General features: G+C 36.4%; 1 protein-coding gene across 3 annotated transcripts in view; it reads right to left on the reverse strand.

Annotated features, from left to right (window-relative positions):
- SPOCK3 (SPARC (osteonectin), cwcv and kazal like domains proteoglycan 3) overlaps positions 1-23,435 on the reverse strand; it is a 167,081-nt gene that overhangs the window by 94,816 nt on the left and 48,830 nt on the right. For all 3 annotated transcript variants that reach the window (XM_059470783.1, XM_059470784.1, XM_059470785.1), the window contains one exon: positions 9,878-9,923. In XM_059470783.1, the coding sequence (XP_059326766.1) occupies positions 9,878-9,923 (46 nt within the window). The remainder of the gene's footprint in view (positions 1-9,877; positions 9,924-23,435) is intronic.

The raw sequence follows: 23,435 nt of genomic DNA on the forward strand, positions 1-23,435 counted from the left end.
GAAAAAGGATCAACAGAGGAGATCTTGTAACCATTCCCACTGAAATGGTTACTTCATTTCTACAGTTCTTGGGAATATGAAGGTATTTTTGGACAATTCCATCAAATTTAGCTAGCCATAAAATATGGTTTTGGCAATATCTTACATTTTGGCAAAACATTATAGGCAGAACCCAACTTAACAAACAAGAGATGGTAATTTCCCACTTTGTCTTTATGACAACATGAAGATGAGTATCAAATGGAAACAAGGACTTTCAGTATTTACTGATATATGTAATATCATCTTTTGCTATTTGCTGACTCAGTGGCTATCATGCCCTGTATGTAACCCTTGATGACCTCAGGTGAGGTACAGACTCACTAAGCAGGGTGAGCAAGCCAGCAGAGCCACTGGTGACGATGGTCACAGGACCATTGTTATATTCAAAAGCCTGATCAGCACTCACAGTCTTGCCCCTGACACAAACTCACATTATCACTCCATGACCCGATGAACTTGTTCTCTGTCAGCTGTGAGCTCCCTGCAGAAGTGTTTTCTCCTCGCCTTACGTGTGACGCACAGCCTCCCTTTTCCTAGTACTTTTTCATGCAACTTTCTTAGTTACTGAACTAAGTTTTACTGATGTAGAAGTCAAAGAAGAATGTATATTCTTGGAAACTTTTTCTTTTTTTAAACAGTAATGGAGAGATCAGATAAAAAAGCACAAATTTTTATAATGTGAAAAACTGAACTAACTGAAGGGTAAATGTCTGCCTGGACTAACAACAAGCCAGAGGATAAAATAAGAGAGAACATAGAAAGAAATTTTGCTAGAAATCATGAAAACCACTATAAGTCTTCCATTTTTTTCTCTTTGAATGCCAGATGCTCTAGTCAATCCTACACTATAAAGTACAGAGCATCCAAATTAGATTGTGTAACTAATTTTGCCAGCTTTGAAAGGACTAAAGAAAATTAGATATTTACAAAAGCATGGAAATAGCTTTTGTAATATATAAATACCTTTCTCTTGAGCCTGTTTTATTTGATACTTGGAACTGACAAATGAATAATTCTCATGATAAATAAAGGCTAAACCACAAGAAAAACAGTTTTCAAAACCAGGGTCTGAAGTTCTTCATGCCGGGGAATAACTGCACTCCCCTTACAATGCAAGGGCACATGTGACTATGTGTCTGTCTGGATTCTACAAGGAATCATCCTAAATATCTCAAACTACTATGGAAATGCATGAAGTTATTTCAGGAAAAGTATTATTGATTTCCACTAAGCATGTAACTCACATCAAGAAATACATGGCACTAAGTCTTTACTTCTTCAGTCCATCTTCTAGCTATCCCTAACAAAAAATTCCTGGCACCCCCCACCTCATTCAGACTATGCAGACTTGCACAGAAAACACTGTGTGTTTTTTTCCATTCCTGCCAAAATAAGCAGCTTTGAAAAAGTACAATATTCACACCAAAATCATCACAAGCATCAAAATCCCCCAGTGGGATGTAACCCTCACACAGCTATTGTCTTCAACACGATCAGGTATCAATCCACGTTTTTACCCAATCAATATTTACTAAAATATCATCCTATTTATGAAAATTGGAGGCTTCCCCTCCTATCCCCATAACTGAAGTGAAAACATCAGTTGTACAGCACAATTACACTGCTATTGAAAACAGGTAAAGGTTTCCACTATGAAGAGGAGACTCTAGACATAAGAAATATGTTTATGCAAGTCTTGTCAGAAATCATCTCTTGAATACTGTATCAGCTGACTTCCCACAATGTCACATACAATCAGCTTCTAAAGATGCAGGTCTGATATGAGCTTGAACAACTTGATAACGTTCAGCTTTACACAGCTTCTAATATTCAGAAAAGTGTACTTGCTATGGGTCACTTGTCTGCATGCCTACTTTACGTTTGTCTGTGCATCTGGCTACAATACCATGAAATGTCATGTTACCTAAATTTCAACAAGCAGAAAAATATCACTGTCACAAAAAGCATATCAAAAGTATAAAATGGTTTTTATCATCTACTATTTCTCTAAGAACTTGCATTGTAAATGACAAGTAAGTCACTCTGCTGTTAGGAACTTCTGCCGACTTTTATAGATTAGTACGGATTTGTTCCTCTCACATGATAAGAACGCAATTAATATCTGAAAACTTAATTGAATTATTACTAATAGATCTATTTATTTATAATTCAAATTTGGCAAAGCAATTAAGAAAAGCTTCCTATCATCCCTTCTGTAAGCTAGTTTACAGCTGGCACTCCCCAAAACCGACATTACTCAGAACATCCTTTTTATAGGGAATATAATAGGAAATAAAGACTAGCAAGCCATAACATAAGAATATTTTTAATGGTAGCACTTTGGCAGAAACCAGAGTAAATGGTTTCTGCCAATGACTATTAGAATGCACAATCTTTTAAGAGCATCCTAACACGTCCCATACTTTCCGCTCCCAAGTAAAATGAAAGGTGAAAAAAGGTTAAGGACAAAGTCTTAAACTTAATAGACTTGAAGTCTTCAAATGTTCTGATTGATTTCTGATGGGCAAAATAGAAGCAACTACGTATTTTGTTTCCAAATTTACCAAAACTTCAGCTATGTTTTGTGCACCCCACTACTTTAAAAGGCAAGTCTTGACTTCTTTACAAAGTTTTCATATTTGACAATGCAAGGAGGAAAAATTAAGTAAATTTTAAAAAATAATTAAATTATCTAAAAGTTTTAAATAAAATATTAATAATCAGGTCAAATGCCTAGTTATAACCCAAGGCAGACAGAGCCATAGAAGGGAATGACTCATATTGCCTCCTTTGATAAATCACACAATTCCTGAAGGTACCTGAACACCATGAATATCTTCACTTCTCCATTTTGAAAGATGACAATTTCTCACCTGCTATAGAATGATTTCTCACTGACAAGTGTTGTGGGTCTAGATAATTGCAGAATCCCAGCACCACAATTTCCAGTAACAGTAAAGAGGAGAGCAAGGCAGAGCACATAAATGCTCAGTTGATACTGCCAGCTAACACAGCCCAGATAAATGCTTAAAATAAAATTAATAGTGGTAATGGTTATCTTTTCCCTAAATTATACAGTGATCAGCATTCAAAATTTGCATGTGCACACATAGACCCTCCTCACTCATCCACAGCAGTGTGGATTCTTAACAAGAAAAGCCCATCTTACTATGCAACATATCTACTGAGAAACAACACCTTTTAACTTCAACATGAAAATTAATCACTGTGCAGCTACAAATCTGAAATTTATTAAAAAAATGAGAGAACAAACAAGAAATAGCCTACCTCAGTAACTTGATAAGAACGTTCTGAAAAAGAAGAATCTCAAATTTTTGTTTCTTTTCCCAGAGACTATATTTGCCATGTAAAATTCACTGCATAGCATAAAAAGCATAATGGCTAACTACAGCTGGATGTTCACAGGAGCCACCTTCCTGAACACTAGTTCCATCTGGACATATGAATGTACAACATCAGTAAGAAGGCTAGAGTGTCTACAACTTCAGTAAGAGGGCTAGAGTGGAAGTTTTTTCTGTAGGTGGCCAAAGAAATAATTAAAAGCTTAGATTCAAATCCCTGAACATCATTGGTTGTGTAGTCTGGTTTCTAACTTGTGAGCAAGCTCTTCAAAAATTACAGTGGCTGTGTGTATGGAGGTGGCTTCTACACAAGAAATTCTCCTCTCAAGAGTGCTCAGAAATCTCCATACTGATGACTCCAGGACAATTGTGTAAAGTCTCTATCAGGCTTCTATAAAAAAAAAATCACCCATGTTCCTAACGTTCTATATTAGTAAGCTCTGGGATATGAGCACTGAGTTTCTAGCTGCCCTGCAATGGTTGTAGTTATGCTACAAAAACGTTCTCATAAACAAAGAAACGCCTAGTACCAATTTAAAACCATCTGACACTGGTTATAACCATCTGACACAAAGTACTGTGTGTTTCTATTTTGCTCACTGCTGCAAATAAAGTTTTTCTAAAACGAACATAAAAACGCCATTACACTGATTCATAACATGGTATTTTAGATACTGATAATATAAGTTTTAAAAAGTGCTAAAAAAGTAAAATTGAATCTGCCAGTCTCTGTTCTTCCTCTGGAACAAACCCACTAAAGCTTGATCTCTTTTTCAAAATTTCAAACACTTCACACATTTTCTCTCCATTCCCTTTAAAACAATCATCTTCACTGAGTCACACTTTTTAAGCTACTTGTGCAGCAACTAAATTATAAGAAATTCTCCCCCTCACAAATATCTATGATCTCTGCCTCAAAAACATTCTCCTTTTTTTGTGTTTTGTCTTTTGGGTACTACTTTAAGGTTACAAGAGAATTTGTTACACATAGCTCAAAAAGAGATGGAAATGAGAAATTCCACATAGAGTCAAATGCCCCCCTTATCATTATCTGTGACAATTCAGAAATGATCCTGTTTGTTTAAACTGCCGAAAAACATAGCTATTTTGGGCTCAGACTGGTGTAAGTGACAACAAAATTAGGACAATTATGCTGAGCTTCTTCTATATATAATAAGGAACTCTCAAATATTCTGCAAAGATATCCAAACCCATTAAGACAAGGAGAAATGCAAGAACACACTTCCCTTGCATACTTTTTAAGTTTTCAACAGCTTTATTAAAGCACTTTTTTATTTTTATATCAAAATGTTCACTTTCTTGATTTGGCAGAAAATAAAGAACACCTTAAGACTACTTGAACATTCACAATAGTGATATTTCACCAGCAAACAGTTAAGCATTATATTATCCTTTCCTAAACACACTAAATCATAATTTAGCGACATGCTGGGTGTGTTAGAACTGGCTTCTGCGTTCTTCAAATAGGGCAACAATGGCAAAGAAACATCTGCAGACCTGTAAGAGCAGAAATGCATCCTCCTGAAAATTCCCCCACCTACTGTCTCACTTGCCAAGACGATTACTCTTGCACAACAAGATGCTATAAAATACAGCGCTGGTGAAGCCACACCTCGAATCCTGTGTTTAGTTTTGGAGTCCTCCATACATTGAGGTGCTGGAGCACGTCCAGAGAAGGGCAACAGAGCTGGGGAAGGGTCTGGATCACAGATCTGATGAGGAACATCTGAAGGAGCTGGGTTGTTTAGCCTGGAGAAAAGGAAGCTCATGGGAGACCCTATCACCCTTTCCAACTCCCTGAAAGGAGACTCCCTTGAGGTGGAAGTTGGTCTTTTCTCACAGCTAATGAATGATAGACAAAGAGGCAAAGGCCTCAAGTTGCACCAGGGTAGTTTTAGACTGGATAGTAGGAAAAAGATTTTTCCCTGAAAAGGTTGCCAAGCACTGGAAGAGGCTGCCGAGGGAAGCAGTGGAGCCACTGTCGCCGGGGGTTGTTAAAAGATGTGTAGATGCAGCACACAGCAACGTGGTTTGGTGGTGGGCTTGGAAGGGCTGGGTTAAAGGTTGGACTCGATGATCTCAGAGGGCTTTTCCAACCTTAATGATTCTATTTTTGGCACTTGGAGAACTCTACTTTCTTGTATTTCATTATGTATTCTTAAGTGACATAGGGAATTTTAATCAATTTCATTTTACTGTAATCAACTTCAGTGTTTAAATTTTTTAAACCAACTAAACAGAATCCAGTAGACTTTTCATATGAAGTATTTAATATATCAGAAATATAAATACATCTGCATTTTGAAGAAGCCTGGAATAACAAAAATGACCAGGAAATGGTAAAATTGAATGATAACCTCCACATAAAATAAATTCTGTAAAAAGTACATCTTAACATTCTTTATATTTGTAATATTAAAGATTAACAAGTTTTTAAATACAAGAAGTTAAATAGGTCAAAAAGGCAACTTCTAATATTTCAGGTTTCATTCTTCTATTCAAGTAAAACTATGTACAACTCATTTTTCTTCTTTACAGTCTTTGCCTACTGTTTGGTTCTTTTAAAGAGCTTTGCTAAACTATTTCTTTTTCCCTCACCATTAAATTGTAATGTTATTTCCAGTTTCATGTTCTTAATACCTACCTCTGTCAGCTGCTTTACATGCCTTCATATTGAAATTCTGTGGCAAATATAAGCAAATTAGGCCTTTCAGAGAGCCTGTAAAGAAGAAGCAGTTCCAGTACACACCAAAATCTTTTCAGGTACACAGTGCTCATGGACTTGACCATTATCTGGGACATGCCAGCAGAGTAGAGAGAAGCTGGATTTCTAAAGAGAGAGATTTGCAGGACTAAATTTTAGCAGGTCTGGAAGCCCAAAGAAACAGTCCCACACACCCCTTTCTCAGCACGCTGCCAGCTCAAGAAGCTCTGGTGCTGTAGCTCTGGACAGTCACTGTCACCCTGCAAACACATTCCCACTTTTCTGATATAACTATCTGTGGGTCTGAATCCACGATTTGGCCATGTTAAAAACAAACAAACAGAAAAACTTCTTACTTTATCTAATAATAATCCTTGATATGGTGACTCTAAACCTAACATCAGGGCATAAAGCAAAGATGTCAGGACAGCAGGAAATAAGGGCTCAGACTACTACCAAAGGCAACCAAAATCTCTTCTTATGGGCTCAGCGTAGCCTCAATAAAAATCCTTTCTAAAGAATCTTTTAAAAATAGCTAAAAAATTTTGAATCCATTGATGACTCCACAGAAATAAATTCTGAAACAATTTGCAAGCTGTAACCAGAGAAGCAGATGTGCATTTTCCAGTGAACCTGAGCTAGGAGCCAAGTCTGTGAATTGTACAGGACAAGGCACTTTTGTGATGTTACCACAATAGATAAATTGATAAAAGAGAAATAATAAAAGAATCACCTAAACACAGCATCAGATAATTAAGAAAAAGCACCATGAACTGTTCCTCAGACATCTACAAGAGATCTTCCCTGGCAAGGGCTAGCTGATAGCATCATAAAGCAGTGGGAATCTGTTTAACATAAGATTTAGTGTACTTCATTAGTGAGAAGAATTCCCAAACATGCCTAAACACCTGAAACAGGGAACTGTTCACCAGATTAAATACAGCTTAGTCTTACTAGTAAATAAGCATGAAATATTTTAAAAAGCTTTTCAGTTCTGCCCTTTTTGAAATTCAGTGTCCTCCCACAAAGACCATTATTTCTTTAACTGAGACAACATCCTAAAGTACTGTACATTTTAATTGCAAAGCACTGCAACTTATCTTGAAAGTGATGGATATATATTTCTAGTTTAAAAACATCAATAGTTCTACTACAAAAACTAGATATTGAGAGCGCATATCAAATGCAGCAAAGTTAATTCTACACAACTGTTTTCAGTCTTCAACTAATGGATCTTCATTAAACTGCCTTATGACTTCCCAGGGCTTGCAAATGAGCGAATAAAATTATTTTATTTAATATGACTCTAAATTATTTCAGTTCACAGTACAAAAATGTATTTGCAAATTATAGCATTTGCATATATTTGGATATCCTTAGTTACCCAAATTATTACAGAACTAGGTAGATGAAATACATAGAGCTAAAAGGCAAAAATTAAACTAGTATAAGTAAAATAGTTTCAAAATATGGTTTTGTTGTACAACAGTATCTACAAAATTCCTCCTGTAAACAGGCATCTAATATAACCTGATACTACAAAAGCCAAAAATAATTCAATTGAATGGTCTACACGAAATTTCATAAATACATCTATGAACCAACCATACCTTCAGGGTCTTCAACCTCCACAGAAAATGTCATGTTGCATTTTTTCAATTACATGAATATACTCCACTTTTCCTCCAAGGTATTTCTATTGAGCAGAGGAAAACATCCTTTCCACTTCACCAAATTACACCAGTGTCTTTGTGTATGCAATTTCATTCAATAGTTACATCCTCCAAGCTCTGCTAACATCTGTAGTCTAAAAATAAAATGTACCAGAAGTATTCTGTATATTTTCATTTGATGTAAAAGTGCTGCATGAAGAAAATGTGTCAGAAAATATTGTATGTGAATAAAACGTTGATAAAGCTACTAAAAGTAGTCAACTTTAGTCCTAAACACAAAACATTCTACTTGCTTTCTAAAACTCCTGAAACAATTAAACCTGCCTTTTAGCAGTAACTAAATATGCTACAAGAACACTCAGATTTATTCCAACAGTAATACATGCCCCACATAATTGTTTATGAACAAGTTACATTATGGTATTTATAGAAATACAAAAACATTTAGAGGCAAACATATAAAATATACAGTGAGAACATTTAAATATGTTTTTTCTAGCTTAAAAAGATAGAAGCAAAAAATAGTTCAATGGGAATAGGTCCTCTTCTTCAAACAAATGCCAGATATTGCTTTAAGAAATGTTGGTGGATTGCAATACAAATCACAGCTGCAAATCAAAGTTTTCTATCTTTAAAAATAGATTTTGTGGCCCAGGAATAAATAACACTACACATTTTCATTTTAAGGGCTACCCTCCTGGTATGCTTGGATATATATTTCCATATAGAAACTCTTATTAATACAAATAGAATTACACAGATCTCTCTACATGAGCAATTTTGACATACTTAACACATCAACATAAGAAGACCTTTCAAAATGTGCTGAAGTAAGGAAGAATGAATTAAAACACTATTCACCAAATCATGAAATAGTTAAAGTTGGAAGGGATCTTAAGTATCACCTAGTTCCAATGCCCCTGTTCACTGCTGGCAGTGAACCCTCCACTAGACCATGCTACTCAGAGCCCATCCAGCCTAGACCTGAACACCTCCAGGCATGGGAAGTTCACAGTGTCTCCGGGCAACTTCTTCCAGTGCCTCATCCCATCTTATGGTAAGGAATTTCTTCCTAATATCCAATTTAAACCTAGCTTCCTCCTGCTTAAGGCTATTACCTCTTTTCCTATCACATGTCCTTGTAAAATGTCCCTTCTCACCAGCTTTCAAGCAGAGCCCTTTAGGGACTGCAAGGGTTATATGCAAGACACTCATTGTTGCTTCAACCACAAATTTTTCTAATATTACAACAAAGTAATATCCCTCACAAGTCAGTTTCCATTCTGGAGGAAGCTCTTGAAACTGAATAAACACTATCTTCACAACATATTTTTATCTTGGTCTCTTGTCTGCAAGTCCTGTCACCATTTCTTCATTGCATTTATTCCGCTGGCACTACCAGACAAGACAGAGCCCCTGAAGCACTTCTCAGAGCAATTAAAAAAAGTACCAATATCCTCAGCAGTTCTAAAATGGCAGCAATACACTGTGAAACAGCATACATGAGGGAGATTATATTGACAGTAAATATTAAGTTCCAGTTCCTGGGGAGGGAATGTGTAATGGGAATGTTTGCTGCATTTGCTCACAGTATTCTCTGCCTAAAACTGCTGTATTGCAGCATTCCCAATGCTCCAGCTGCATTTTGCCTCAAGATAGATCACTTGAACATGACAGACTCCCAAAATTGTTTTTCTAGATCATCTTTTATCTGTTGGATACAAAGAGACATTCAAAATCTTAATAATTTTTTGTCTTGACTCCAAAAGACAAGCATTAGACTGCATACCTGTCTAATAAAACAAAATCTTCCAAACCTCATGTTTTTCCAAGGGAAACTTTAAGCTACTTTGGAGGTTTCTAATGCTCCCATCTCTCTCTAATCAATAAATGTTTGAAAAAATCACAGACATAAAATGATGATTAGGCTGAATTTCTGGTCCTATTTAAATCAGTTATTTGAAGACAGAGAAAATTACAGAAATTAACAGAATTCTGTTAGTGTTCTAGAACAGGAGCACAAATATAATTACTTAAATTTTATCCCACACTAGTACCTAGGAGCAGAATCTTACCTTGATCAAATGGTTTACCCGGACTCCATGTACGAAAATAATCATCCTGGAGGGGGAGAAACAACCTAAATTTAGTAAAATATAAGTAATCCATGAAAAGCTCACAGTATCATAAAAGACAGAAGAAGCATACCAACCTCTACTTCCTAGAAAAGGCAAGCAGCAAAATAAAATAAAAAAGGAGAGAAAAAGATTACAGTTATCATAATGGGACAAATTACTTATATAGAATAAAACAGTGTAATTCAGAGGCCATTTGCATCACTCATAATAAAAATGCAATTCAAAAATGTTACTTAATAGCCTTTAAAACAGAAAATGTCTTACTCACAGTACTCACACAGGTAATGTTTCTAGCACTGTTTTTAAAATGTTACAGTAGTTTTCCTGTACTTTAACTTCAAAGGTATTGAAAAACTTAACTACATTTTCAATGCATGGTTTTTCAAAAGTAAAGCTTCAAAGTCATCATCAATAAAATTTTAAACAATTTGTGAATTTTGGAAAAATAATTTTCCATGGAGTTTTAACTGCATCAGAAAGATCTTTCATTTAGTCAGTCTAATTATCTCTGTTTTCTATAAATCATCTTTATAAACATAAAATATCTTCCTCGTTATTTCATCAACTGTATTAGGCTTCAATTCCAAGAAGCAAAAACGTAATTAAACTAATTGCTTTCAAGACTATGAGAAATTTTATAACAAATTACAAATTCACAGCCAAGACAATAGATTTACCTGCACATCTCAGATAACAGGTGTCACATAAAAATGGCTGGAATTGTTTATTATTATGTCTTAATCCAACTAACTATTCTCTAGAACAAAATATTTAATAGACTGTACCAAACATTTTAAAGTCTGCATATATTAAACTTAACAAAACGCAGTGGGTGTACTGTCAAATCCAGCAGTTCCATCCCACTTGCTAAAAGATCACTGTAAAGAACTATCAATTTATACAAACTTTAAATACTGAGGAAATGTAAATCTCATACAGTTGTCAAAGCCACACAGTCAGAATTTAGAAATTATCAAGCATCAAATATGTCTTTGCAAGTACAGAACACTCATTGGGTTTTGACTCCAAAAGAAGAAGTGGTTGCAGCCTAAACTGTATTTGACGGATTATGTTTTATTAGTAAAAATGTTTTTATGAAAATTTGTGCTTTGAAAGACAAAGAACTGAGCAGAATCTGGAAGTGCAAAATAGAACTGTATTTCTGTACCAATACTTAATCATTCCTTTACTCTGGTGCTGCAGAGATTAAAAATCCACAAATCAGTATATGTGATTTGTCTTTTTAATTCCTATAATTTTGAAGTAATAAAATACACACAGGCATATCATTATTTTCCAACACATAAGAAGTAAACAGAAATTACAATTATGATGGCATTTTTGAAATATTCCTCCTAATATTCACCATGATGTTATTCCTACAGCGGTGCTCTGAACAGGTCTGAACCAGCTGTCAGGCAATTCTGTTCCAGAAGTTACACCACAGTGGCAAAACTTAAGATTCTTGAAAAAACATCAAAGTGGTAGATTATCTTTCTATGTCTACTAAATTAACAATGTTCATTCACAATGAGCCCATGCAGAAAATTGAGTATTATTATTAAAATAGTGAAAAATTAAGAGTATCAAGAACATTCAGCTATTAGAACAAAAGAGAAGTCATCCTGAATGTGACAAATATCGCCTCTAAGGCAAAGTATCCTGCATTTTGCTTAAGGAAGAATGTACAAGTGGGGCCTTGTATAAATTATATGTTCTCAAGTTGGCCTGAAACCATCCAGAAGATAAATCAATTCTTGTTCATCTCTACTGCAGACAACTTCACAGACACCTAAGATAATATCCCTCAGGCATTGCCAAAAGTCTTGCTGACTGACTTCTGTCTACAAAGCAGCTCCCTACCTTTCTTGTTACCTTTCTGTGAATCTTTTCCAAGTCTGCTCTCTTGGCAACTGGAATTGTGCAGAGCATTCAAGACAAAGCAGCATTATGGATCTATACACAACACAACACTATTTTGTTCTGTATTCTTCTCCCCAGTATGCCTACCCCTCTGTTGTAGGTTGTGTCTATGTTTTTGTTCTTTTTAATATGATTTGAATGGTTTGCATGGCATTTTCTACTATAAATCCAAAATATAAATATCTATAAACCATATGTACCTATACTGATTTCCCGACAGAATTAATTTTTCCAATCAGGTGCTACTTAAATAAAATCCACTATTGGATATGTTAAACAAAACCCCTATGTGCCTCTACAAAAAATTAAAATTGATAATCAATTGTCAGATCAGGTAAAGAAAATGCTTCAATAAATTATAGCTTCACAATTTTACAAATATTCCTGAAGCTATTTAACCTTCTGCATAAGAGCCTGGCTTCCTCTTACATTCTGACCTTTTCTGATCTTCATTTAGTAAGTTTGATTCTAATATAGTTCAATATCCTCTGCAGAATGTAATCAAGATCATTATATAATGTACTAAGCCTCATTTTCACAATTTCAATATAAAATCATAATGAAGGAATACACATTTTACAGTGAAGTCTGAGTAGCATCACAGCATCTCTAGATAAAGCAGCAATCTGTAACTGCAAAAGTCAGGATCTCAGGACAGGTCCTAAGTCTCCTGAATTTCTTCAGGGGTTGGTTTGCTTGCTGTTGTCCTGAGCATGCTAAAGGGCAAGTTGTGCAAGTAAGCAGAATAAAGTCACAGATTTGTAACAGTAACCATACCACTTTCTCAACATCTTCCAGCTAACACTATTCATGCATTTTAAACAGAAAATTCATCCTCACTGCTCTACTTGAAACTATGCGAAATGTCAGGATTTCTTTCAAGTGTCTCTTTGAAAGACACAAAGCACTTCTAATAGCCATGGATGATGGATTTCAATGAGTTTAATATCCATGCCTTAAAATTATGCATATTTAAGCATTACACTCATTCAGGGTCATAGTGATGAAGTGTTTCTAAGAACTTAAGCTCATGCTACAGTTACATATGCAATTTGAGACTAGTAACTTTTCTTTCTCTGAAAAGCTCTTACTATTAAAAAAAAAAATTATGTCGTCTGAAAATCTGACAACCCTATAAAAAGAACCAAAACGGCAGCTTAATGAGAAAATATATTAAAAAATAGGAAAATATATATTCTGTATTGAACATTTTTTTATTGCTTCTTTTTGGACTTCAATATTCTTCTATATGTATTCTCTTATTGTTAAAAATGAGTTATTACGTAAGTTTTAAAATAAATACACATTATGGTAAGAGAGAAAAAAGCTCAATAGAAAAAAATCAAACAACAAAAAACCTAGCCCATACATGGCAATGTAGTGATGCAGCAGAAGTTTTCATCTTTCAATAGACACAGAACCTAGGAGCCTATTGCTTATCTTTCTTCTGTAGCACATTTGTTACATTATTTAACCCTCTGCAACATTTTATGTAAGTGCTGCCACCACTTGAACAGAAATCTATATTCTACAGAACACAGATTTACATGGCTGATGAGTGACTCAGAGAACAGCAGGTGTCCATAGGTGAGGAAGGAAGTTTCCTCACAAAATATTTTCAGACCAAGGTTGACCTGAAAAATTGGACAAAGAAAACTCAGCCCTTGTTTTGTATTCAACATTTTAGCTCTAGTATGGCCTACACAGTAAAAGCTAATATATTAAAATAAAAGCTGATTTGTAACAGAGAATCCACTAAAATTGAAGCAGTTTTCTGAACTTACAATTACCTTTATATTTTATTAAAATACAGTTTCACTGGTGCACCACAGGGGTATTGTTATTTATGTGACTTACAAACTACCAATTTTAGAAGTCTGAGCAATGTCAGGCTTCATTTATAATAACTTTTCAAGAAACAATACTTCTAACAGTTGCCAAAGCAGGAAAGACATTATTTCCTGAACACTGTTCAACAGCAAACTTAATTCTGCCCATACAAAATTCCATTTATATGACTTACTGTAATGCAAAAAGTACATTTTACTGCTGGCCTCCCAATTCCTACAAAGGGGTTGGTTTGTTTTTAACAAGACTTGCATACTTCACTATAGAGGGACATAGAATTGCATTTGACAATTTTAGAAGCAAAAGTTTTTCTGGCTGCCCATGCTCCCTAAAAACTTAAAATCTACAGTATTAGATTCAGATTATTTTTTCCTCACTGCTGTTAGCTGTTCTCCTATTGAGTATTTCAGTCTTTTTAATTTCAAGGAGTTCTCAATGGGCTTTCCATTCCAATTCTTCTATCTGCATCTCAAGTACATACATCTGCTTCTCATCCAACATGAAAGCTCTTTACCTCTTTCAGGCTAGGTCTTTGCTATTTGGTAGCTGTGCTATTTTCAGACTCCACTCCAACAAGCTGTCGCAGACATTTCTCCACAGAAATCCTTTCTTTCAGATTTCTGCGTCTTCGGGAGGCCAGAGGCCCCCGAAGAGAAGGTAAACAATTATTATCAGCTGCTGTGGAATGCAATAGGATTCACCTTGATTGGCTCATTTTCTATGTTTATAATTAAGAGCCAATCACCAGTTCAAGCCAGGGGACTGAGTCCTTGGCCACAACTTTGTTTGGGATTCTTTTCTATCTCTTCTTAGCTCCAGATATTACAGCGACCTGAGTGGGTCGCTGGTGGTGAGAGAGAGACGGTGAATCTTGTTTCTTGAATCAGAAGGCTTGATTTATTAATATATGATATAATACATTATTACTATACTAATAGAATATAGAGAGAGGTTTTGCAGAGCAGCTAGCTAAGCTAAGAATAGATAGAAAAGAAACCACCACAAAGTTGTGGCCAAGGACTCAGTCCCCTGGCTTGAACTGGTGATTGGCTCTTAATTATAAACATAGAAAATGAGCCAATCAAGGTGAATCCTATTGCATTCCACAGCAGCTGATAATAATTGTTTACCTTCTCTTCGGGGGCCTCTGGCCTCCCAAAGACGCAGAAATCTGAAAGAAAGGATTTCTGTGGAGAAATGTCTGCGACAAACAAGCCAAGTCAGTTCAGCCCACTGAACTGTCCCCCATCACAGCTCTCCCCTTGCCTCAAGCTCACTTCTGCAGCAAACTTGAGCTCCCCAAGTATCTCCCCCTCACATCTTTGCACCACTCCAATAGCAGAGGATTTGATTCATCTGCCCCAAACCTCCCCAGTGACTGTAACAGACATTTGTATCCTAAGTCTCAATGAAAGAGCTGGGGTGGAGTGGTCATCCAATACCTCTGCACCAACCTCTTTCCAGTGCCAGAAAAAGAAAGCACGAAACGTGTGCAGAAATTTTTTCCGCTTGTATTTTGCTCCAGGACCTCCAGTCTAATGACAGTGAGTGTCATTATCCTACAAAGCCTTAAATTGCTGATCACATGGAAAACTGTTACAGGAATAAAAGGATGAGACAACAACAAAGCTGCCATAATATGAGAAATCCACCAGTCCTAAATACTGTAGTTTCCTTAAATAAATGAGGGCCACAGACAGCAAACACAGAGTAACTAAGATACACACATCTAATGAGAGTACTACCCAAAACATAAACCATAACTGAGGAACTATAAATTGCACCAGGGAAACACATTGTGCTTATGTATTAGAAAATTCCTCAACCTGAAACCTGAGCCAGTCTGGAATTCTCATCCAGGATGCAGACATGCTGTTCAGCAGCATGTGCATACTCACTTGCCTATCAGATGCTGGTTTTCCTCTCTGCTGAAGTGCACAGACATCTGATCTATCATAAGCCATGTCAGCACTCTGCTGTACAAATGCAGAGTGTCAGTTTAGCCCATTAAATGCAGGATAGGGCACACATGAGAATAAGGCAGACACTACACTCCCCAGAACCCCATTTACCATCACTGCATCTCACATATCTCAGAACACCTGGGAAGGCAAGAAGCCAGCATGGACCTTGTGCTCCTTAGCATATTTTTTACTAATTGTCCCAGATGCATGTAGTAAGTTGCTTGATCTGTCAGACCTCATTTGATGTCACACAGCTACAGGTCTGCAGTAGAACTAGGAAAAAAACTAGTTCCAGGAGGGCAGGGACTGTTGCACCTAGCACATTTTTTGGCTCAATAATTTCTTCTCAACAGGATCTCCCATTTTCCACCACCTGAAATACCTGTCTTGCTTCCCATAAAGCCAAATTTAAGAACTGCACAGAGCAGGAAGCATTCTTGAATGAATCAGTTTAAAAAAAATTATTTAAAAATCACATTTATTACACTTAAGAAATTAAAGAAAATAAGCCCAGAAGATATTTACAGACTAGCAAAATGGAGATTTCCGCCAGCTTTGACCGCAGATTAAATCTCCCATTAGAAACATAATTAGTTTAGCCAAAACCACCAGGAGTTCAGTGCTCAAAATACTCAGATACAGACAAAGGCAGCGGCCCGTCCCATCAATACTTCTGAGAATCAAGGAGCCAAGATAACTATCAGTTAATAGCTCAAAGAACCAGCACCAGAAAAACTCCAAAATAATGAACCACCCCAGAGGTGATATAAAAATTGTTCCTCTGGCAGAGAAAGAGATAACCACCTGCAGGCAAGACGAGCCTTGCTGCAAAGCCCTTTGCTGCGTGCCTGGCAGGCAGCCCCCAGGAGCAGGGCACAGCACTGGCAGGTGAAAGGACACTGCTGTGCTGTTCCCCGCCAGCCTGCAGGGAGCCTGGTGGCAGCTTCCCCCCAGCTCCAGCTCCTGGGCCCTGCCGCCCCTGAGGCCAGCATCCATGGGGCTGCCAAAGCACAACTAGAATCAATAGCTGCTTCCAGTGACTCTGGCACTCAGCTCCCCAATCCAGTGTTCATCCCGCTCCCTTCCTTGGCCTCGTGTTTCTGGTACCATTGATGAAGCTGGGCTGGGAGCCACCACTTTTCAGCCCTCTCTGTTGCACAGCTCCCATTCAGTAAGATTTCTGTGGATGCTGTCTTTTTGGTACTAGCAGCGTTACTAACAGCAAGTTTGAAATAGCACAGTATTTGAAATCACTTGTCAAGAAATACAACATGCTCACTAAAGCATATATTCAGAAATATGGAGAAAATACTGAAAAACATTTTGAAAAGGAAGGAATTAATATCAAAGCACAAGCACTATAAGCTTCTAAAACCCAGTAAAAATTAAAACATTGTTTCTTTAAAAGCGCGTCTCATATTTCTCATCATGAATAAAAGAAATAATGGACCATCTTTTCACTACAAATACAAAAAGTTCTGGTCATTCTTCTATTATGCTATCAGGATTGAACTTCTGAAGAAGGCCCTAAAATATATTTGCTAGACAAAAGGAGAGAAAAAGACTATCTGTGGGACTGTCATATACCTGCTCAGGCATTTCATGCACCTGGTGCTGTTCCATTTCCTCAGATGCCACTTCACTAATGCACCAGCCCAAGGCAACAAGGGCAAAAAATTACTCCCTGATCCTCTGCATACAGTTCCACAGACAGCCAAAAGCAAAACAGAAAACAGCAACAGACTAGACAAAGAACTCAGATCCTACATGTGGGGCTGGAGGGAATCTACCATGGTATGCTGAAAGAGAATGGTAATATGACTGTGAGGCTATGGTCTGTGTCTATAAAAAAAAAGGTGAACTGTATAAAGGAGATCTCTGGAAACTGGAAAAAAAGGCTAACATTTTAAAAAGATAAAAGCTATGAAGGAAATACTCAGTGCAGAGACCGACCAAAGACCAGTCAGAGAGGCTTGCACAATGAAATAAGTTTTGTGCACAAGGAGACAATGGAGGGTGTGTGCATCTTCTGTATCAAATGCTGCACTATTCCACAAATGACAGGAGCTCATGTAATTTGTATTTTCAAACTTTTCTTTCTCCCTCCACCAGGAGAAATAAAATACAATACCATACAAACTTGTCATATTCAGGACAGAAACCTTGTAAGATGTGAAGGACACAGGGAGGGCACAAGGACAGGAACAGTCTAGGTTTTAAAGGTCTGCTAAATGTCTAAAAGGATTTGAAAAGCCTTGGCTCTTAAACAGTTTTTGAAAGACATTTTTTCAACTGTATCTGACCACAGCAAGAGGGGAAAAAAGTGCTAGTCATCAATTTTTATTCAGGAAGGTAAAAATTTGTCTTTTTACCATGTCCTGGAATCATTTGCAATTACAGATTCTATACTTTTTATGACATTTCTTTTGTTTTTTTGTTTGTTTTCCAACCTGGAGAAAATTAATTACAAAGACAGTCATGAGATCTACTGTATCATGCCAGCTACATGGACAGAATTTTGGTATGTTTCTCCCAGCAGAGGAGAAAATAAGTCTCTCATGCTAAGGGGCTCAGGACAATGTTCCAGCCCACCCCTCACTGCCATGGAGACAAAGAACACCCTAGTGTGAAAACAGTCCAAAATGGAAGAAATTAAAGAATTCAAAACGTTATGAGATAGGAATTGCAGTGCTATTATCATTACAAAGCAAGTAAGAACATATGTGTCAACAGAAAATGGAATGGAGGGAAAAACCACACATATACAACATGAATGCAACTTAACAGAGGGAAGTAGTTAAAATAGCTGGTCTCAGCTCAAGAGTGCCATACAGATATTAACAAAATAATTCCTATCTACAATTAAAGAATTTTAAAAAAATGTCATGCAGTTTAACATCAATAAGAGAAGTATAAAGACAAGAGAAAATAATGATGGTAAGGAAAAGAGAACTATATTCTAAGTAACTCGGTCATCCCTTTTGATTGGTAGGATACAAAGAAATTCCCACACTTCTTGCTAACATTAGAAAATGACAAATTTAGCAAACTGAAGAACAAGACAAAAGAAGCACATACACATTTCAGGGTGATAGGTGATTTCGTACAGTAATGGTATTTTATAGTGATTTGGGAAAACACATATTTCAGCAAGCAATATATTTTTGAATTGGGCTTATTAATTAGGTACATTTGGAAAAGATCAGCTGTTTTTCCAAAAAGAAATAGTTACTCTGCAGATTAAAGAGATTTCACTGCCATATCTTAGTCTGTTTGTTTAAACAGAACCAAGTCAGGGTTCATTTCTTAGAAAAATATTTACAAGCCAAATGTCCCATGTGCTTAAGAAGAAATTTAGGCTTTAGTAGCCTAATTCCTGTATCTCCTTAAGAATGTACTTCACAACTACAACATGTTTTAAAAAACATGCCAGTCTTTGTAGGAAAAAATGGTAAGATCTGTGCTCATTCAACCTATATTTAAAATTTAAGTCTAAAATTTACCATATTGCTATATTACTTACCTATTCTGAGCTTCCCCTAATCAGATACTTCCTTTCCAAGAAAAGCTGCTTACATTAGTGAAGATTAATATAACACCACAGTATTTCTCAGACAAATCAAGAGAGGCTGCTGTCTCAAGAAGCTTTCTAATGTTCCAATTTTTCAAACAGCAGCTCTAACATGTCCATAATTAAGTGTTTTTCCTCATCCCTTAAAAAACACCCGTCTTGTGACATTTTTATTTTTGTATCTGCAAAATTGTAGCAAAAAATGTTGACAACACTGCACATTCCAATTACTCCCTCCCTTGACAAAAGCGATCCTAAGTTAAGGCAAGAGGGTTGCAACAGTTTCAAGTAAAATGCAAGATGGTGACACCAGGTGGATAAACAAGACAGCGAAGATTAAGAATCCCAAATAAAAGTTAATTACTTTTAAGGAAACCACGGATGTTTTGTTTCCTAACTCCAGCCACTATGCCTGTGTTATGGAGAGTTAAGGTTCTTTTGATATCTAAACCATGTGTGGTGAAAAACATGTAAGAAACTCCCACATATAAGGAAATACTCCCTAGGATACTCTGTATCTTAGTTCATTAGCATGTATTACAAGTACCAAGAACATCAGTATATGCTACACAGAAACATGAGTCAGAAGACCCTAAGTACTGTGCATCTACAGAACCCATAAAATACTGAGAAACAATGGCATTCCTCTGTCTTTCAAACTGCAGGGCAACAGCAGCAAAAGGGGCTCAGACATCCCCTAATAAAACTGCCAGATATAGCACGAAATCTGTATATGCGTGATATTTGCTTTGCCCTCCTGATCCTTTGTTTTTCAGAGAAGCTGATCTAGCCCTGGTTTTAGTCCAAACGATTAAGAACAGTTCTGGAGAAGATTCCCTAAGTCAGCTCCTACAGTGCTCTTCTCTTAGACATGCAAATGTACCAGGCATCATCTGCTTACTTACACACAGCTCAGTAAGCCAGGAAAAGAAAATGAGGGCTTCTCTTTCTCCTAAATATATACAGAGATATTACCCTTAACATCATCCTTAACATCTTTATTGAGCAGAGGTGACAATATGTACAAAACCACACTTCAGTACTGTGTGTTTCTTATGGCTGTTTTTAATGACTAAATGCTGTCAGTCAAATCTGCTACATCAGAATAGTCTTCCTCAGAGAAATCACTGAAGAATGGTTCTGCTCCAAAATGGTTATCTTCCATTGGTTCTAAGGAAAATAAAATCATTATTCATGATTGTTAAGAGCAAAGTCTGGCTTCATTCTCATCATGAACAACAGCAGCTATTCAGAAAAAGAAAAGCTCAATATGCAGGGCTCCATAAGACAATATTATTTCTGAGACCCTAAAGCAGTAACTTTTACTGATGAAGCCTAAAGAATAAATAAAAGCATTCAAAAGATCAGCAAAAGAATCTACGGGATTTTAAACACAAAGGAAGTTTAGAAACACCAGCACTAGTCTTTTAATTAATTCACACAGGATAAAAAAGTATATCACCAAGTGCTGAATTTATTGAAGGAATTATTCTCACATGTAATCTAAATTATCTAAAGTAATTGACCCATTTCTTGCAGATCTTAGTCATGCATTATTCTGAAATATGTTTTCATATGCACTATATTATGAAGTTCCTGCTTTATATGAAAACTCCAACCAACCTCAGCATGTGGCGCTGTAAGATGCCCTGCAATGCATCCCTTATTGAAGAGCAAGGATCAAGAAGCAGCCCATTCCTAAAAGGTTTCCAGAGCATTGGTGTAAGACCCTGATAGCAGATGTCCTGAACATGAAACAGGACAGGACAAAGCTCTACAGTAAGAGATGTCAGCAAAGACCAGGCATGAGTAAGGAAAGCTCCATTACCTGTGTTGGGAACTGATGAAGGAAAAACTACCCTAAATTTAAGACTAGAAACTTTTGAAAGAAAAAAATCCTTGGCTGGTATCCCTGCTGCAGCAGCATCTTACAATGTGCACTAATGGACTTTATCATCATCTCCAAATTTCATTAACTAATTGCCTACTCTTTACTCTTAGTCGCTATCATTTGAATTTTTTCTTAAAATTTTTCACTGCTTCTTCTTTAAAAGTCACATTTTGCTTCTTTCAGTCTTTAGAGCTTCTCCAGATCTCAAGGACATCAGCAGAAATACTTTTAGACAAAGTAAATGTTTGAATGCTAACTCGCTTTCACTGATTTGACTAAAGGACTAGTTTACACTCATCAAAATTAGAAAGTTATGCTCATCACAATGTTTGAATCTTAACCGCAAAGTGCCAATATGAAATATCTGTGAACTACCACCATAAAATACCATGACCAAGACAAATTTTTGTTTAACTATCAAAGAAAATACATCATGCTACTACTTACTTTACCCCTTACTATACCCCTAGCACCACCCTCCTTTCCTATCTACAAGAATATTCTGTTATCTCATTCCCTCGGGTCTTATATCATATATAAGATATATATTAATAACTTATATAAAGTTATTAATGGACTTTAATCTCAAACCCAGCAGATTCAGACCTTGCCAGGATGAGTGACAAAGGGTAATCCCATTGGCTGCAGGAAACCCTGCTGATGCTTCAGTACATGACACACCAAGCCCATGCTGAACTCACACAGGAACAGTGTATTAGAAAGGACTATGCTGTCAGAAACATTTTTATTTTTGAGGGACTTAACACCAAAGACTTGACTATTTTACTTGGGCTAAATTCTTACCAGCTGCAATTACAACTGACACAACTCTGCACACACACACCCCCTGAAAAGAAAGATGAGCCCTTTTGGTATCCTATTAGGAAATGGCATTCTGCATTCTCGAGTTTTCCCTGTGCTTCAAAAACAGTGAGAGTCTTCAATTTGGCTTAAAATAGAATTTTATTGCTGAGCACTAAAAATCTGCTGTATCCTGCCCCAAAATGAGATTAATTTCAATGTTGCCAAATGTTAATCATCTGTACAACATACAGTGCAATTTATTTGGGATCTTTCCAAATAGAATGCAATTTGTGAACTTCAGGCTCCTCCTAATTCTTCTTTCACTCTTAGTTTCTGAGTTAAGCCCTGATGCACAGCTCTATGCTAAGGATGACAAAACACAGAACTCTCTATTCCTTCTTGCAAAAAGCTATTGTCTTTTTTGTTCAGAAATTTTCTGTAGTACTTTAATGAGACTTATCTTTGTCAAAAGCCTAAACTGATCTAAAATGATAGAAGATCAAATTAAATGTTCTTTATATAGTAGCTCTAAACCCCAGTCTACATTCCTTTAAGAACCTCCATAGCCTTATGCTATCAAAAAAAAAAAAAAAAAATCCAGTGAAAATCATCTCAACTCATTTTCCATTTTGCTATATCAAGTTCCTAAGATTTCAGGAACATTTCCCCACAGACTTGACCCAAAATCCACATAATCCCATTAAGTCTTTTCTAAATATTTTTCTCACCTTGGGGCCAGCCTTCACCATTATTTTAATCACTATAAGAAGAACAACAAAAAAGTCACGCTTAAAGTACGCAAAAAAGAGGCTTTGACATACAACTAATTACAATGATTTGTTGAGCATATCCAGCCTATCTGTGGTTGAATTTTTCATACTATCCTAAACTCAAACACTAAAAATAATTACTGATCTTTTAGTAAGTGGAAGAGGGTGAAATTGCTCACCACTACTTTTTGTGTAACCCAGAGGATCTGTATTCAGAGCGCACTTCATGTGGAAATAGCAAGTAGCATAACCTGCCTTATTAAAAGACCAACACTAAATAATACTTCTATCACTAATCACACACATTCTCTTCTTTCCACATTACAGCAATGTTGCTATAGAAATGATTTTCTAAACACAGTTTATTAAATATGGTATGTCAAATTCAGCAAGGCACTATATGTGTCTGCCAGTAGATTTCCTGCCCAAGTAAAGCTTGGCACAGAGGAGACTGATCCGGAAAAAACAGCTGAGACTTCCCATTTCCAAACAGGGAAACGAGATTACAAAGAAAACATCATGGATAACTATTCTGTTAATTTAATTCCATGTTGATTCTGAAAGAAGTACACTATATAAGTGGAAGGAGAATCAGACTTTCTGTCTGCATGTCCTCTTTGGCTGACACTTCCTTGAAATGTTGATGTTAATATTTGACTCAAATTTGTTGTGTAAAGAGCACAGGTTTTGCAGCTATCAAGTGTACAGCTACTAAAAGCAGAAG

The sequence above is a fragment of the Ammospiza nelsoni genome, chromosome 4, assembly GCF_027579445.1.
Source record: "Ammospiza nelsoni isolate bAmmNel1 chromosome 4, bAmmNel1.pri, whole genome shotgun sequence".
NCBI lineage: Eukaryota > Metazoa > Chordata > Aves > Passeriformes > Passerellidae > Ammospiza > Ammospiza nelsoni.